Genomic DNA, 18,110 nt, shown 5'->3' with positions numbered 1-18,110 from the left:
TTCCACTGAAATTAATTATGCAATTATGCCGTCAGTTGTGTAATTTATTTTTTCAGTTTTGGGCAATAGCGGACAGCGAAATGAACAAGGGAGGTTTCAGTGGGAGCCAAACTGCAGGAGAACAAACAGCACTGGTTGTGACAAACACAGGACAGGATGTTTCCGGATATCCTTGGTTATTAGTTATTTCTATAGCTGTTTTCAAAAGGGATGCAGGTGGCGCTGTGGGTTAAACCACAGAGCCTAGGACTTGCTGATCAGAAGGTCGGCAGTTCGAATCCCCGCGACGGGGGGGGGGGAGCTCCCGTTGCTTGGTCCCTGCTCCTGCCAACCTAGCAGTTCGAAAGCACGTCAAAGTGCAAGTAGATAAATAGGTACTGCTCTGGCGGGAAGGTAAACGGCGTTTCCATGCACTGGTCTGGTTTGCCAGAAGCGGCTTAGTCATGCTGGCCACATGACCCGGAAGCTGTATGCCAGCTCCCTCGGCCAATAAAGCGAGATGAGCGCCGCAACCCCAGAGTCGGCCACAACTGGACCTAATGGTCAGGGGTCCCTTTACTTTTACCTTTATAGCTGTTTTCATAGGCTCTGAAAATCATTTATCTTATTCATTCTCACTGGAACCCTCCAAAGCGGTAAATATTTTACCTGTTTTACAGATGAGAAACTTTGAGACTGGACATAAGTTCCCAAGGGCGTTGAGACTTGAACCTTTGGGCTCCATAGTTCAACAGAGTAGGGTATTTGAAAAAGGTTTGAGAAGATGACACCAATGACGTCAGCGCTACATTAAAATACCTGGTGGGCTCTTTATTAATTCATCAACACCAAAAACTCTGGCCACAAGCAGGATCAAACAGGGCGACAAATCAGCGAGAGGGTGCATATGTCTTTGTGTAACATGAATGTGGGTGAACACAAGGCATCTTACAAACCGGACATACACAAGCAGGGGGAAACTCTGGTGGGCCAAGGGAGGAGCAAGGGATGAGAGACAGGGTTGAGGTAATGGGACTATTAAGGCAGAAGGAAAATCAGGGAGGTGGGTGGGGGTTATTTGAGCCACTTTTAAATATTTTTTTAAGCCAAGATGGCCACCAGCTCTGCATTTGACATGGGAGATATGATCACCATCAAACTGCAGCTTTCAGTCAGGACGCCCAGAAGGTTAGCGGGGAAAAGATCCCCTCTCCATACAATAACAGAACTGGGATTTGGGGAGCCCAGTGAAAGGCTCTCCCCCTTCCTCCTCAGTAATTTGGGGTCACAAGGCAGAAAAGAGGCAGGAACAAACACGAGGTGTCACAGTCCACTGACATTCAGAGACTGCCAGAGAGGTGGGGGGCAGGGGCGAGGTGGCTCCCCCAATCTTTTTTATGCCAATTCCTCCTATTCAGGCAGATACCGAAGCCTCTGCATCCCCCCAGAAACCCCCCTCCTCCCGCCGGCCCCTTCCCCTTCTGTCCGCTTGACCCGTTGCAGCTGGGGCTCCCCCCCGGCCTCCCCACCTAGTCGTTTGACCCGCAGAAGATTGGGGGGCTCGGGGAGGTCCCCTCCATCAAAGATGGCACGCCGCAGGCGCCGGGGAGGCGCTGGGAAACGCTGGGGGTTCAGATTGCCCGCTCCTGCCAGGATCCGGCCAACCAGGTATCTGCAAAGAAGAGCAAGAGAAAGAGGTGAGTCGGACGAAGGAGCCCTCTCCGCCTTTTCCCACAATCCTTTGTGGGAGCCAAGGAAAGGCCTTGACTCATAAAGTTGCCTGCCATCTCCCCACTCCCCAAAAAGGCTGGAGACTGAAGTTGCAATTTCTGATGGCATACAAGTATACCCGCCCATATTCGCCTTGCCCACTAAACCCCACTTTTGTTGACAGAACCCAATGGTGCCATTGACACTCCCAGACATGGATTGGTTAGTATGGGGTCTGCTCTTCTAGATTTCCCAGAGGTACTAGGACTGGAAATGCCCCCCAAAAGATGTTGGACTGTTTTTGTATGCCACTAAAGCGGCAAGACTTTTATTATCCAAAAACTGGCAAGAAATACCAACAATAGAAGAATGGAAGATGAAGATGTTGGATTTTTTGGAGCTGGCGGACCTGACTGGAAGAATCCACGACCAGAAAGAAGAGGAGACACAAGAGGATGGGAAGAAATTTAAAGAATATTTAGCTAAATATTGTGATATAAATTAAATAGAAAATTCTTGGAAATGATAAATAGGCTTAGGGGTAGAATAAGAATATGTGGTAGTAAATACTAAGGATTTGAAAATTAATAAAGGAGAAGAGGTTAGTAAATGAAAGGAGTTAATATCAGTAGAAATATGAATTTGGAGAACTGCTATACAGGTGATATAATGAAATTCAGTTAGAAGGCAGTTATCAATGAGAATTAGGTATTTAAAAAATAATTTTTCTTTGTGTTTAGTTCATTGCAGTGTAACGTGTTTTTCTTTGTTGTGTGTTTTGTTAGGTCATTTGATAAATGTGGAAAATCAATAAAAAAATCAATAAAAAATTTGGGGGGGGGAAATAGATTTCCCAGAGGTAACACCTGGATTTTTCTCTTCCTTGGATTAGTCTTCCCCTTCTCCATACCCTAGGATAATGACTTCTTAGATAAGTTGAAAGCTTATCCGAGATTTCTTACTGACAATATCAATACTGGTGTTCAGACTTCCAGGGAAAACAGTTTGCCCCCGCAGTGAACATCTCCCATTGTGTGTGTCCCACAATACTTTGTGGCTCACTGCGGTTCTACAACTGATAGACAAGTGTTCCTCGCCAGCCAAGTCGATGTGGGAAAAGGTTCCCTTAAGGTAGCAAACAGAGAAATGCAAGCCCTTGGACTCGGCCCTGTCCTTCCAAAGGCTCCTTGATCCAGGGGGCATGGAGAGCAGACAATGTCTATTGCTCCTCCCGCCCTCCTTCTCCAGACCTCTGCACACACACACACACACACACACACACACACACACACACAAATTTGTATTTTTCGCTCTATAAGATGCACCAGACCATAAGACGCACCTAGTTTTTGGAGGAGGAAAACAAGAAAAAATATATTCTGAAACCTCTTCAGGGCAGGAGGAGCGTTCTTCCCGCTGCCTTGAAGAGGCTTTGCGTTGCTATCCCAGAAGCCAGAACAGCAAGAGGGATTGCTGCGCAGTGAAAGCAGTAATCCCTCTTGCTGTTCTGGCTTCTGGGATAGCTGCGCAGCCTGCATTCGCTCCATAAGACACGCACACATTTCCCCTTCCTTTTTAGGAGGCAAAAGGTGCGTCTTATAGAGCGAAAAATACGGTATGCTCCAGTTCTTCTGGACTAGCATGGAAGGCAGTGCAGGAAGCTGTAGGAGAAAGGAGAAATTCCTCCCTCTCTTTTGCACTCACAGAAGGTGCCTCTGCTGCATCAACTAGCCTTTCACAAATGGAAGGACAGCACTGGATGCAACCTAGACAATCTATAATGCTATATAGGTAAAGGTAAAGGGACCCCTGACCATTAGGTCCAGTCGTGGCCGACTCTGGGGTTGCGGTGCTCATCTCACTTTATTGGTCGAGGGAGCCGGTGTACAGCTTCCGGGTCATGTGGCCGGCATGACTAAGCCGCTTCTGGCGAACCAGAGCAGCGCACGGAAACTCCGTTTACCTTCCCACCGGAGTGGTACCGGTTTATCTACTTGCATTTTGACATGCTTTTGAACTGCTAGATTGGCAGGAGCAGGGACCGAGCAACGGGCGCTCACCCCGTCACGGGGATTCGAACCGCCAACCTTCTGATTGGCAAGTCCTAGGCTCTGTGGTTTAACACACAGCACCACCCGTGTCCTATATTGCTATATATCATAGTTTTATTACATTTTACTAAAATTATTACATGCCAAAATCTACCTAAAGTGAAGCAGGTTCCCTCCTTACTAAGAAATTAGTGACTGCGCAGTGCACTAACTAAAATTCCAGAATTCCGCCTGCATGTAAGCCGCCAGATGCAAATCTGGGGACCTACCTGGAATATCCAGGTGGGGGAGGGGCTGTTGGGCCCAGCAGCATCTTTCAGATGCTTTGAACTACAATTCTCATCAGCTCCTGCTAGCATGGCCAGCAGTCAGGAAAGAGGGGACTTGTAGTCCAGGAGCTCAGGAGGACCTCAGGCTGAAGAAGGCAGTTCTAGGGCCCAGATTTTCTACACTGAATATTTCCTAGGCTGTGGTTTCCTTTAAAAAGGTAAAACTGATGGAGACCATACCTTGTTCTTCTGCCTTGCAATCTTGCCCTTTGTTTCCATGTGCGTGTGGCAGGGGCAGGCTGTGTTAACGCACAAGTTGTTTAAAACCATGCATTTCCCAAGCATTGTTTGAATCTTCTTGTATTATTGGATAATTATTTTTATACTCCAAAAAGCCAGTTCATCATACAAGAGATGGAACGTCATTGCTGGATTACACCATTTCAGGTGAGGGTTTGCATTGCTGAACGAGTTACTCTTGCAAAGCAAACTCCCTGCATTTGGACAAAGAGCTTGCCAGGGAGAGGGCTGGGTGAACTCTTCTCCACGACAAGCTACTTTTCTATATGCATGGTTAAAAAAAAAAAGTGGAGATAGTCATGCAGACATAGCCCCACACCTGAAACCTGAAACCAGGAAAACGCTTTACTGCTTGATTCTGGTGAAAATATAAACTGCCACTGGAATTTCTTATGTACCACTTCCTATTCCATTAACTGCTTCCTCAAATGTACTACCTTGTTATTTTAATTATATATTCTATATAAAATGAGAGGTGTGTGAAGGCAGCCTGAATTTATTCTGCAATGGAGGACGATGTGTGGGCATTCTGCACATGCTCATAGGCCATAGCTGTCAACTTTCCCCTTTTCTTGCGAGGAATCCTATTCAGAATAAGGGGATTTCCCTTTAAAAAAGGGGAAAGTTGACAGCTATGTCATCGGCACTCCCTTCTTTATTGCTTCCTGTGTTACACAGCTGAGAATGACATACCAAACAGGTTCTGGGGCTAAGCCCTAGCTCAGAAATGGGACCCCATTCCAGCTACCTCAGCATCTCTGGGTCCATCTCCCCAGTCGGTTCTTCCTCCCCTCCCAGCTCCTCTTGGGGTTCAAATCCTCCTTCTGGGACCCAGTGGCGATTTCGCTGTGTTTGAGGTGGGAAGGAGTTGCCTGCTAAGCCGGTCTCATCATACTCTGGGTACAACGGGGCCCCCTTTGCTTCTTCCCAAAGCCTGAGCAAGTTGGCCAGATAGGCAGACTCCTGGTCCCGGCGATGCCCATCCTGAAGGAGGCGCTGCAGAGCGAGGGCCAAGCGTTCGTCTGGTTGGAACTGGTTCCCGGCCGGTGCCACCGCTCTCTCTAGCGCCTGGGCCAAGCGGTCATCTTGCAGTTGGTTACCGGAGGAGGCCATGGCTCTCTCTAAGGCTTGGGCAAGGTGCTCTTCCTGCAGCTGACCACCAGGGGACGACATGGCTCTCTCCAGCGCTGCCAGCCGGACGAGTTCGGGGTAATACACCTCATTGGCCAATGCAGTCTCGACCGCCTCGTAGGGCACTCCCTGCAGCTCCCGCCGAACCCTTCGGGCTCCCCCAGGTAAGTTGTGGTTCAGCCCTCCACGGGAGCCCCCTGTGCTGGGGAGAGGCTGTAAGAAACAGGGGGAAAGATTGCAAACTGAATTTTAAGGAAAGGTCAGAAGTCAGGCTGGCAGCAATCGCAGGGAGGGAGACACGGTACCACCTCTGCCCCACAGCAAGCCAGTCGCTGGGCATTTCGTGGTGTGGGCCATCATACATCAAGATGGAACAGTGTAATAAAAAAAGGTACCTCGGGTTGAAGTAGCTTCGGGATAAGTATTTTCAGGTTGTGCGCTGCAGCAACCCGGAAGTAACGGAGCACGTTACTTCCGGGTTTCGCCGCTCGTGCATGCGCAGATGGTCAAAGTGACGTCATGCGCAGAAGCGGCAAATCACGACCCGCGCACGCACAGATGCGGGTTGCGTTCACATCTGGATGCAAACGGGGCTCCGTAACGGATCCTGTTTGCATCCAGAGGTACTACCATATAATAAATGTTCATTAATGTAGCAACCAAGCATGTACATAGATATGTGGACCACATGTCTGGAGCAGCACAGGAAGACCGTCCTGAAACCATTTTGACTCCCAAACTGACCAAATGTTTTCTCTACAAGGAGGGAGGGGGTGAGGGAACCTTCCCATTGTCTCAGCAATTGGGTAATCACCATCTCAAAGGAATGGCCAGACTACCAGGAAAGGCATTATCAGATAACCTGGAAGACAGGAAAAACAACAACATTCAAATTTCTGTTGTAGACCGCCTTTTCTGTGATGTAGGTATGATGTTTGTGGGTGGTGGTCTTGGGTTACACCCCTTCTGTGATGTATGTATGATGTATGGAGGGGTGGTCTTGAGCTCCAGGAAAGGGAATTTAAATATAGGGCAGGCACACCTATATTCTGGGTCCTCCTCAATCCTCCTGCGTGTGAGGGGAGCACCCTGTTGCAACAGATCAATAAAGATCAGGCTTACTAGCTGCTTTGCTTCTCAATATTCTCTGGTTGGCCTCTGTTATTTTCTCCTACCGATAGGGAACCCACTTAAGGACTCCATATGGGCTCTTGGAGACCCCATAAGGGAAGAAGGGCTGATTTTGTTTACAAGAACAGCGAAGTACGAAAAAGCCATTTGATATGTTTAAAGTAACTTAAGAATTAAAGTGAAAACAAAAATGGTAAAGGGCACAATTCAACCAAAAACAAAGCACTTTTACATCTTGGGTCACATCCACACCATACATTTAAAGCAAATTTACAATGGTTTTGACAGTCCTGGTTTCCCCCAAGCAATTCTGGAAACTAGTTTATCCCACATGGCACTACCATTCCCAGTACCCTTAACAAGCTTGTTCCCAGGGTCCTCTTGGGGAAGCCACGTGCTTTAAATATATCGTGTGGATGTGACCTTATTGGTTTTAGCAAGGGGAAGCGCTTAGCCTTTGAAACGATACCAACAAGGTCCTGGCAGGACATGAGGTAACTGCCGCAGGAAGATCATTCTGAGTGTCCCAAAAGAACAGCAAATGGTTATTGAATTTATGGTCGTTGCATTTTTTTGACTCCCAGGGAAATGAATTTGTGGGATTTTATGCCTCAGGTGCCACAATCACGAGCTTATTTTCTCCCGCTCCAGAGGGCAGGACCCAAACCAACGGATTCAAGTTACAAGAAAGGAGATTCCAACGAAACATTAGGAAGAACTTTCTGACAGTAAGAGCCATTCAATGGTGGAATGGTTTCCCTTGGATGGCGGTCTTGGCGGTTTTCAATGAGAGGCTGGATGGCCATCTGTCAGGGATGCTTTAGCTGAGATTCCTGCTTTGCTGGGGGTTGGGCTAGGTGACCCGCAGGGTTCCTTCCAGCTCCACAATTCTACGATTCTAACTCAGTCAGTCTTGCTCACGATGCACCTTGACCTTTGGAGGTGCAGGTGTCATTTGCTGTTCTGCCTCCAGCAGCAAAACATCTTGGATCAGCCCTGGTGTTTAGGCACAACTACAGTCATACCTCATCTTATGTTTGCTTCATGTTACGTTTTTTCAGGTTGCGTCCCGCGGCGACCCAGAAGTACCGGAAAGGGTTACTCAGTGGCGTAGCGTACGTTGTCAGCACCCGGGGCAAGGCAAGTAATTTGCGCCCCCTAACCCATGGATTTTAGCAGGGAGCAGAGAGCTGCAAGTACGAGCCCGGTGCGGCCGGCCCCCCCCCTGCACCCCCCACGCTATGCCACTGGGGTTACTTCCGGGTTTTGCCGCTCGCGCATGTGCAGCACACGCATCTGAAGGCAGCCCTGTTTAGCGAATGTATTCACCACCCGATGTATTCACCACTCGGGTATTCACCACCCGACCCCACCCCCACTCATATTCCCCCCCACCTCTTTCCCCCTATTCTTCCTAATGTCTCAACAAATGAAACCGATTTGTAAAAAAAAAAAGTTGTTACGTGGAAAACAAAAATATGAGAGACTTTGCACATACCTTTGTAAATCAAGAAAATCTTTAATAAAAATACATTAAAAAACCCCACAGACCACTGTATTTTCATACTTTGTTGGAAGCTGCCCAGGTGGGCGGGGTATAAATAAATTATTATTATTATTATTATTATTATTATTATTATTATTATTATTATAGCACAAAATCATGCTTTGCGCATGTGCACAAGTGCCAAATCACGCCGCGCACCTGCGCAGATACAGCACTTCAGGTTGTGAGCTTTTCATGTTGCGAACGGGCCTCTGGAACAGATCCCATTCGCAACCAGAAGTACCACTGCATGCTGAATTATCAAGCATTACTCAGTCAGCCTCATGGCTCGGGGAGGCGTGGGGATGAATACTACAAAGCAGAGGCAGATTTAATTTTGAGTGAGTAATTGAGCCGAAAACTGCCTGCACATTTCCTGCTCTGACGTCTAGAAGAACATGAGATAGAGACTTAAAAAAAAAAAAAAAAGCCAAGCCAGAAAACTAGACTATGCCTGAGCCCCTTCTATTAGACTCTTTCCAGATTTTTCTTCTTGGTTTCACTCTGGATTTTTGTCAGATTTGTGGGAAGTGCAATAATTCTGAAACAGCTAAAGGACAGAAAATGAGATGGTTTTCTGGTGAGGCAGATTTTCTGGTGAGGCAGTAGATATTCGCAGGACCAGTTGTAGGGACTGAAAAGCTCACGCCACAATAAACTATTTTGCCTCTTGACTGCCATAGTATGGCATTTTGCTTCTCCCTTTGTAGATGTAAGTGTTTATATTTCTGCATCTCCAGATGGTATAATTGGTTAGAATCACATCCATTTTTCTATTTTTCTTCACATTTGTAAAAAGGCTTTGATGAAGACAGAACAACAAAGGCTGAATTGTGTGTGTGTGTGTGTGTGTACCAGAAGCCTGTTTCCAAGTTCTGACCTACTAGCCCAATACACACAAATACGATCTATACCAGCCACACTCTTTTCCCAATTGCAAATTGGTTATTGCAAATCACCACATGTCCTTCATATATAAGCCATATCTACGTAACTAACAGCAGCCAAATTTCAGGGCATTACTAATCATTAATAATGATTAACATCATTGTTATTATTAACATATCAATTTGCACCATGCACCCATCTCACATCTGGGGACCAGTAACCAAACTTCCTCTGACTAACGCCTACCCAAATGGAGAAATGTACTTGAGCCGTAATCAAGATTCAGGAGCTGAAAGACCCTCTGGAAATGGGGGCAAGGGGGATCTGCCAGTAGAGGAGGCAGATGGGCCAGACTAAGGCTCTGCAAGGATGTGCACAGAAGCCCTTGAGGATGTGTCACAGTGGACGGTCCTCTGCAGTCTTCCTGCAGAGTTAGTCACAACCACCAGGAGGATGGATGCTGGGAATCCTGGTTGGTTTGGGTACACTGAGAAATCACTTTGGTGGTTGTGAGGCTCTCCTGAGCTAAGCGGGGCTCCATTCAGCCTCTCCCACCTCAAACACACATTCTACATATGTGCAAAAGCCCAGCAACATCCAATCCGCCTCTGGCTTTGTTCAAACTACCCCTGCCCCTTAATAAGGAGTCAAGACTCCTACAGCTGAGATGTGGGTGGCAGCGCACAGAAGACAGGCCACGGACATAAAAGCCCATCGATGAAAATTGTGCCTTAATATGTTTCCAGTTTATTGCAGATTTTAAGTATTCTTTGATATATGTTTTCATTCCTGCTTTTAAATCTTGTCTTTTATTGGCATTTTAAAAAATGTTTTAATTTTAATGCTGCTTTTATTGTTCTGCAACTCGTTTAGAGGCTCTATTGACAATCAATTAGTATATGAATTTTGTTCAATAAAATGCCCCAAAATACATGCCCTGAATTATTTTTTTAAATGAATAGCACACGGCATGTATTTCAGTACCCCTCACTTTGCACCTCCTTTTACACACAAACACACACACACTCCGTCTTGTACAGATGGATAACAGGTGCAAAAATAACGGTGTACTTCTTTTGCGGCCCATCTGCCCCAGTGGCGTAGCGTGGGTTGTCAGCACCCGGGGCAAGGCAAGTAATTTGCGCCCCCTACCCCGTGGATTTTAGCACTCGAGTCTCTTCCACTAGAGAGCTGCGAGTGCGAGCACCCCCCACAGATGTTGTGCCCAGTGCGGCCGGCCCCCCCTGCACCCCCCACGCTACGCCACTGATCTGCCCACTCGGATATCACACGCACAGACACACCCCGCAATTTGGCTTGCACCCGTCACACCCTTTCCACAAAAGCCCCACACCCTTAGCTCATCCTTAGTCCCGCGCACCCACACTTTGTACACAGCAACGCCCCCCAGCACTCGCTCGGCCCTTTGCACACATGCACACTCGTCTTCTGCTGTGCGCAATTCTTGGAAAGGATGGAGCTGAATTCGTAACGCATCCTTTACCTTTCCACCCACAAAAGCCCCCAGTTGCTCACAGAGGGAACAGGCATGAGTCACAAGCACACGCAGAAACACACACACGAGCGCCTTTTTGTTTTTTTGGATCGGTGGGTGAAAAAGATGCACAAATGACTGGCTGTTTTTTGCTTTCCAACACAGAAACACACGCAGATTGCCAGATGTCCTGCACAGTTTGGAGAGCATCCTTATTCCAGATCACCATCATTTAGATGAAGAACGCTTCTCATCTCCCCCACCCCAGTGGCGTAGCGTGGGGGGTGCAGGGGGGGGCGGCTGCACCGGGCGCAACATCTGGGGGTTAGGGTTAGGGGGCGCAAATCCACGGGTTAGGGGGCGCAAATCCACGGGTTAGGGGGTGCAAATTACTTGCCTTGCCCCGGGTGCTGACAACCCACGCTACGCCACTGCCCATCCCCACAGTGCCCCATTAATTGGGGTCTTGGGTGCCCCCCCCCCGCGACTCCTTTCTCCCTGGGCTGCCAACGACGACTATTCAGTCGTCTACAGAAATCAGATGCGCGCCCTCCAGAGCGCGGCTGGCTGCGCAGAGGCAGAAGAGCAGGTGCGCCACAGAAAGGTGCCACAGAACCATCCAGCCCAATGGGTTCTGGATCGCTCCAGCAAGGAAGCCAAGCCGCAGGGCCAGGGGCTCGTCTACGTGTCCTCTGGGTGTGGAGTCCCCAGATAACCCGGCACCCGGCACGCGCGATATCCGATCCCTCGCCCCCTCCGCGGACGCTCGCCCATCCCGCAAGTGGCTCGCGTCCCCCGGTCATCCTGCCCGCCCGGCGGACTGATGCTCTGGCGCCGGTTCTGGGTTCGAATCGCCTACCTTGGCGGCTCCGAGGCCCGAGAGCAGCGCGAGCAGCAGCGCTGGGCCCATCGCTCCCTCTGGGTTGGACGGGAGGCCGAGGCTGCCCAGACGGCGGCGGCGGCGACAGCAAGCGAGCGACGGAGCCGAGCCCGGACTGCGCCAGAGGAGGCGGCGGCGGCGCCAGACAAGAGCCGGAGCTCCGCCTCGCCGCCGGGCTCCGCCTCTGCCCATCGCTCCGCGCCCGGGGCTCAAGGACAGCGGGGGGCATGTAAGGAGCCAGCGGGGGGGGGGGAGGGCGAGGTGCCTTCGCCCCCCTCCTAAAACATTGGAGCATCACCCCGAAGTTAATGGGCATTGCCTCCTGCAAATGGTTTTGTGCGCGCCACGTCTTATGATTGATGATTCGGGGCGAGGCTTACCTGCCCCCCACCCAATATTTTATCGAAGTTGACACCCTTGGCGGGGTGCGGGGGGAGGAGAAGCACGGCCACGCCGGTACCTCCGCCTCCGATTTCACCGGCCAAGGACAGGGGCCACCACGAGGAAGGCGGTGCCCCGGAGCGCGTGCAAAGTGCATCTCTTTCAGCGCCAAGCGATCTGCACAGCCTCCGTGACTGTGTAGAAAGGTGTGGCTTTGTTTTGTTTTATTATTATTTTTAAAGAACAAACCTTTTTCCTGAAGGGAGTCATACTGTTAATCTCTCTCTCTCTCTCTCTCTCTCTCTCTCTCTCTCTCTTCTCTCTCCCAGCTCCACCCCACTCTCTGTGGAGTTTAATTTCAGACAGAACTCACTTTTGGCCTGCTTGCCATGAAAAGGGGTGCATTATTATTTAATTTTATATTAGTTATTTATTAAATTCATTAAATTAAATTTAAAATAAATTTATTGAATTTATCCAAAGAGCACAGGGCACTTTGCAGTTCTCTGGCATAGATAGAGCAATGCTAACCAAATGTTTCTGAGCATGTGTAGAGTGCATTCACCCTGCCACTTACTCAGAGAGAACTTAAATGAAGGGAAAAGTGTCCAGGAACCTCTTTTATTTTCACCTCCTGCTTCCAACCTTCCAACCCTCATTATATTCCCCTTTCATGCTCTCTTTTTTCTTCCAGTGCCTCATTTAGCCTATCTCCTTTTCCTTTACTTTTTAAAATGTTTTAGCACCCACGGCACCCAAAAAGGGTGGGTTAGGGACACCCCATATTAAATTCACAGCAACCCTGAGATGTAGATAATGCTGAGAGTTACCAACCGATCCAAGGAACATCCAGTGAGTTTTGTGGCCAGGCAGCTTTTCGCATCCAATATGTTGTCCCCTTTAAGATACCAGCCAACTCTAAAAGGCTATTTCTGCATTCATGGTGATTTGTGCTTCCTGTTGTTAGTCACAATTCCACTTTCAATGCTATTTGTACTTATCTGCAAAAGCTTTGGGATGGATATTCTGCTTCATTTCCATTTTTTTATATATATATTATTTATTAGTTTTTTAACATATCATTTTCAACAGTAATTAAACGTACTTGTCCATCTTATACAATTTTTTTTCTTCCATCAATCACATCTGAAAATTTTCCAATCTAATCACTTAATATACATTTCTTACTTTCCCTATTACATTTAAATCTCATAACTAATATCTCTATTATTTTTCTACTTTGCAACATTTCTTCTATTTCTCCTTACAAAACTCCTTGTAGTCCTACTAATGTAATTTGTTGATTACTGTTGCTCTTCAAATAATTCGTAAACTTCTTCCAATCTTCTGTGAATCTCTGGTCCCGCAGGTTTCGAATCTTTCCTGTCATTTTATCCAATTCTGCGTAGTCCATTGATTTTGTCTGCCATTCTTCTTTCATCGGAATTTCTTCTTGCTTCCATTTCTGGGCTAACAATACTCTTGCCGCTGTTGTTGTCGTTTCCAATCAGTGCCTGTTGCGTATGTTCTTCCTGCTGAAATCCCATAACTTTCCATACCACAAATGTTCTGTGTTTTGTCCTGCTTTTGTGTCAAGAATATGTTGCAGGCTAAACCCACAATAAAACTCCAGCTTGGAGACGTTCAAACGGCATAGCTACTGGAGCACTCTTGAGGCAGAATACATGTAAGCCAAGTGAGTCTAGCAAGCTCAAGTGTCTTCCAGAGTGAATCTGGTTTCAAGCATTTACCACCACTACCAAGCCCAGTGTGGGTTCAGCTCCTGCGGGTGGCTGACTTCCTGGACACTCTTCCTGGAAGAGCCAACCAAACTTATACAGTGGGTGCCATCTGGACTGGGCTTTGGGGCAGAATGAGCAAGCGGGGATCTCAGATGCAGATCTCAGAAGGTCTGCTCCCTTGTCTTTGTCAAGGAAATGTATTGGGCAGCTCCCTCTAAGCAACACTGCTCTCCACACTGGGGAGCAAGGACACACAGCTTAAAAGTAGCATCCCTGCTCTGCTCTCCATAACCTATATTTTCTAAATAAAAAAATTCCTTCCAGTAGCACCTTAAAGACCAACTAAGTTAGTTCTTGGTCTTTAAGGTGCTACTGGAAGGAATTTTTTTATTATGACTATGGCAGACCAACACGGCTACCTATCTGTAACTGGAACCATGGAAGGCACCACATTGAGCCGCATGAAATGGAAGTCCATCAACCTCACCAAGAAACTTGCACAGGTACAGACTGATATCTTCTTTCTTACTAAATGCAAGAACCTGGACTAAACCATTTCTCACCTTCTCACCCCTTGCCTTTTCCTGTAAGACCTATTACAGTCATTAAGAGTCGTCAACAGGCTCATCTCAGCTATCTGCCAATCTCCCATTCCCACCACCCTTCTGAGTAATACCCCTCCCCACCTTCTCACTATATAGAAGGATCTGGCAACTTCTGTTTCAGTGTATCTGAAGAAGTGTGCATGCACACGAAAGCTCATACCAAGAACTAACTTAGTTGGTCTTTAAGGTGCTACTGGAAGGATTTTTTTTATTTTGACTATGGCAAACCAACACGGCTACCTATCTGTAACTATATTTTCTAGTCCCAGTGTATCCATCCTTCCCTCCCTTTCCTGCATCCACCCTCAACCCCTTCAGGCCAGTGATACGTTTTCCTCCTGTGTATAATCTGCACATGATGGAACCAGATCTCTCTCTCTCTCCTTAATGGTGGGTTCATCTTGTCTTGACATTTGGAGAACTTAGACCCACCCACCTAGAGAGAGAGACAGACGTAGAGAGAGATGATTCTTGCATCCTGTGTCCAGTTTCTGAACATCTAAGGCTTCAGTCCTAAGCACACACTGCCACGAACGTGACATTAAAATCCCCATGACATGCCAAGCTCTCATATTAGGCTAAGTCAAAGTGTTTTATACGTTAATGTTTTGTAAACAAACACAAATATTAATACACTAGGGTAGTGCTTTGTGACTTGGCTACAGTCTTGAAGCTGCTGGTTTTTGCCTAGGTGAGCAATAATCTCACTTTTAGCACTGGGGAAAACTAGCCAGATGGGTGGGGTATAAATAATAAAGGTATTAAATTATTATTATTGCCTATTTCACTATGATGAAAAATCTGGGGTGTAATTCATTCGACACATGAACTTTTTCCAGTTTAATGCAATTTAATGTTATATTTCCCAATCCGTACACAGACACAGACCGGGGATCACAAGAATACTGCAGGCTAGAAGTACGATCAAAATCTAAAGTGTCTGTGGCTCCGTAGGTAGGGAGTTTAACTTGGGAGATGTCAGTTCAAGTCTGCCCACAGCTGGAGGGGCCTTGAACAAATCACTGTCAGCCTCAGTTCTTCCATCTGTAGAATGGGAATAATAGTGATCTGGGCTCATATTAGAAAATGCAACCTTGGCCAGCATGCTCTTTGCAACAGTTTCCCTCTTTTGGCTGAGTGGCAGTAAAGTTCCAGGGGCAACACTACTGGGTTCAGAGACTTATTATGGTCTCTTTGTAATATTTCCTTCATTTATGAACATGCAAGCAGGAGTCTGAGTGGAGGCAAACAGCAGGTACTGCTACATGGAGGCAAATCTGCTACTCCTACCACCAGCTCCCCAGCCTTCAGTCAACTCCAGGCAGCCTCCCAAGCACTCATCTCAGCCCCAGTCCTGGAGATGAATGGACCAGTCAGGAAATATCTACAGACTTTGGAAAGCAATGGAAGCTTCCCTTCCAGGGTAAATAGCAGCTTAAGAGCAGGGCAGCATTTTCATCAGCTTGAAGGAATGCTTTTTTTAAAAACCCATTCATCTGATCCTGTTGGGCAGTGAGAGCTTGGAAGTTGCATTAAATAAACAAATAAAACTTGAACTGTTAATTGCAGTTAATACGTACCACGTCTAATTTGGTCTTAAAGCTATTTTGCATCAAATCCCAGATTCTCATCCAAAGTCAGTTTAAGCAAAAGTATAGGGATTGATGATTAGGAATGAGTCCAACAGCAAATTCACAACAGTACTTCTATTTTAAACAATAATTTTCTTCTTTTAACTATGCTTGTTCGAATTTGTAGTTCTATTTTTTTGTATTGAGGGAAAAAATGCTTTCTGGAAGACCTTGTCTCCCATCCTTATCCTGTTTAGTTTTATCCATCTTTCTGTTTTGAAAAAGGAAGGCATTAACAACAGCATACCTCATGGCGATTGTCTCTCAAACGTATACTGGACCTTCAGTAAAAACACAAAGTAGATTTTGGAATATTGTGCCTTGTCATCTCTCACACCCCCTTGCAACGCAAGCTCGTTTATGTGCTCTCTGTCCTTCCCTCCCCACTCTTCTCCCAAACAGTTATTGCAATTTTGCTTTCTGCTGCATCCATCGCCATGGAGACGTAATGACTCATTTAGGAATTGGAGCGGGTTGTGGCAGGAGGCAGGTGTGGTGCACGATGGGATTGGTCTGGAATCAGCCCGCAATAAAACAGATGCGTCCCCACTTCCGATGTTGCTCTTGGGATCCAAAGAGATGCAGAAATTCTGGAGACCACTTGCAGCACAGCCACACTCCAGCCCAAGCCCCTCTGTCAAGAGCCCACAAGTCCCCACCTCCCTCCCCTGCTCTCCTTGCCAAGCCACGGGCTCCCTGCAGCCGGCTTTGATGCCCCTTCTCTCTTCCAGCCTACAGCAAAGCAAGGGCGTGTGAGTGAGTGGATGCTGAGCTCTCCTGGCCTGTTTCCCATTCCGCCTCAAGTTAATGGCTCTGTAAGTAATCCTAGCCTGGCCTGGGGCTCTGGGAGGCATAGCCCACCCCTGGGAGACTGGCTCTCACACTCTCCTAAGTGGGATGAATTACTTATGGTTGAATCCATTACCTCTTATGCTGCTGTTGTGTCTTTTGGTCTCCCACACAGCTTTCTTCGAACTGCCTGACATCGCTTCCCCGCAGCCAACCCCTTGAATGCTCTTCAGTGGGTGATGATGGCGCAGCCACCCTGTGAGGTGGGGGAAATAATTATCCTGAGAACTCCATTGTCAAATGCTGTCACACAGCTCCTTTGGGGCGACTGTTTTGATCAGGGCCTACGGTTGCCAACTTCTCTTTTTTAAAACCACTCTCTGCTCCTGTATCTTGAAATAGTTGCTTGATCTAAAGCAATTTGGACAATGGGAAGGTACCTTATTCTGAGTCAGACCATTGGTCTATCTATCTTATTGCTGCCTGCACCAGCCATCTCCAGATGGCTCCCTTCTTTTATAATATACAGTTATTGATTCACAAGGGATCACCTGAGCTTAGGTTACCAGTGGATGCGGCTTAGCAGGCTCTCAGCAGGTTCTGCCACCTTTTCCCTCTCTCTTTGTGCTTCCTGGAACAAACAAGAAGCCATGCGACCTGGACTGCCTGCAAGTCAACTGAATCTCCCTAAAATGAGATTTTTATAGCATGCATCCTTGCTAATCCAACGTGTATTGGATTATTGTAATGTCAACGTGTAGAGACTTGTTTGATACTTCTGGAAATGCTGTGAGTAAAATAGTCATTTATTTGCGAGGTGTCTGTGATTTATTCTAGCCTAAGTATTTCTATGGGGAACATTTGTTTAAAGGTGGATGAGGGCAGATGTAGAATCTAACCAAGTTTTGATGTGCTTAGAACAATCGCCATTGTGTTAACTCGGCTATGAGAGAGTAAGAGCTCTCTTCCATACCTCTCTCTCCAACACTCTCCAGATGTTTGGGGCTACAGTTTTCATCATCTCTGACCAGTGGGTGTGCTGGCTGAGGATTGTTGGTCATACCCCAAAGGCAGCTAAGTGAGGAATTCTGCACAAAACAGCAGTGCCAGCTATCCCCAAAGCATCTATCCCCCAGAATTGAAGAACAGGGCCAGCTCCAGAGGGTGGCAAGGCTGGGCATTTGCCAGAACCCCAAAAACAACAGGTGTCCATCCCACCACAGCAGGGCTTCTATTTTGCACAGAATAGCCAAGAAGATCAGATGATGGCAAAGAGCATTCTCAGTGTTCACATCCCTCCTCTTACGGGCTAGGGAGGTCCACTGAGGTTGCCACACTTGATGGGTCCCCAAATCCTGGAGCCAGCACTGTTGGGTAATAATAACTCTGCATAATAATAACTCTCTGGGGAAATATGGATAAATTCCTGGAGAACATGCTTGTTCCTTCAGACACTGCACTGATCATTTCCCCCCTCTTTAGGTCCACCTTCCTGTTTGCATCTTCCTGCCCCTCAAAGCACAGACTTTTGTTTTCCTGATTCCTTCCCTTGCCCTCTGCTGGTAAGCAATAATTTCTTACC

The 18,110-nt window shown here is 47.3% G+C and overlaps 1 protein-coding gene and 2 long non-coding RNA genes across 3 annotated transcripts in view; 1 reads left to right on the top strand and 2 right to left on the bottom strand.

The window, feature by feature from the left end:
* LOC309522359 overlaps positions 1 to 18,110 on the bottom strand; it is a 205,901-nt gene that overhangs the window by 17,783 nt on the left and 170,008 nt on the right. The gene's annotated exons all lie outside the window — the stretch shown is intronic.
* On the bottom strand, positions 786 to 11,522 carry PCSK1N (proprotein convertase subtilisin/kexin type 1 inhibitor). The gene is made up of 3 exons (XM_082205544.1): positions 11,360 to 11,522; positions 5,058 to 5,653; positions 786 to 1,651 (listed from the first exon to the last, which is right to left on the bottom strand). The coding sequence occupies exons 1-3, from the start codon at positions 11,408 to 11,410 to the stop codon at positions 1,390 to 1,392; spliced, it is 909 nt and encodes a 302-aa protein (XP_082061670.1). The 5' UTR covers positions 11,411 to 11,522; the 3' UTR covers positions 786 to 1,389.
* Positions 16,217 to 18,090, top strand: LOC309522353. Its single transcript, XR_014215064.1, has 3 exons — positions 16,217 to 16,554; positions 16,704 to 17,317; positions 18,011 to 18,090. It is a non-coding gene; the product is annotated as an uncharacterized lncRNA (long non-coding RNA).

Source organism: Podarcis vaucheri (assembly GCF_965113315.1).
Source record: "Podarcis vaucheri genome assembly, chromosome: 17".
In the NCBI taxonomy this organism is placed as follows: domain Eukaryota; kingdom Metazoa; phylum Chordata; class Lepidosauria; order Squamata; family Lacertidae; genus Podarcis; species Podarcis vaucheri.
This window is presented reverse-complemented; position numbering and strand designations above follow the sequence as displayed.

What these genes read in the sequence shown, in the direction of transcription:
- PCSK1N (XM_082205544.1), bottom strand. Translation starts at nt 11,410, where the DNA reads ATGGGCCCAGCGCTGCTGCTCGCGCTGCTCTCGGGCCTCGGAGCCGCC. An exon ending in CGGGCCTCGGAGCCGCCAAG is followed by an intron (nt 5,654 to 11,359) that starts GTAGGCGATTCG and finishes TGTTTCTTACAG; the next exon opens with CCTCTCCCCAGCACAGGGGG. An exon ending in ATGGACCCAGAGATGCTGAG is followed by an intron (nt 1,652 to 5,057) that starts GTAGCTGGAATG and finishes TCTTCTTTGCAG; the next exon opens with ATACCTGGTTGGCCGGATCC.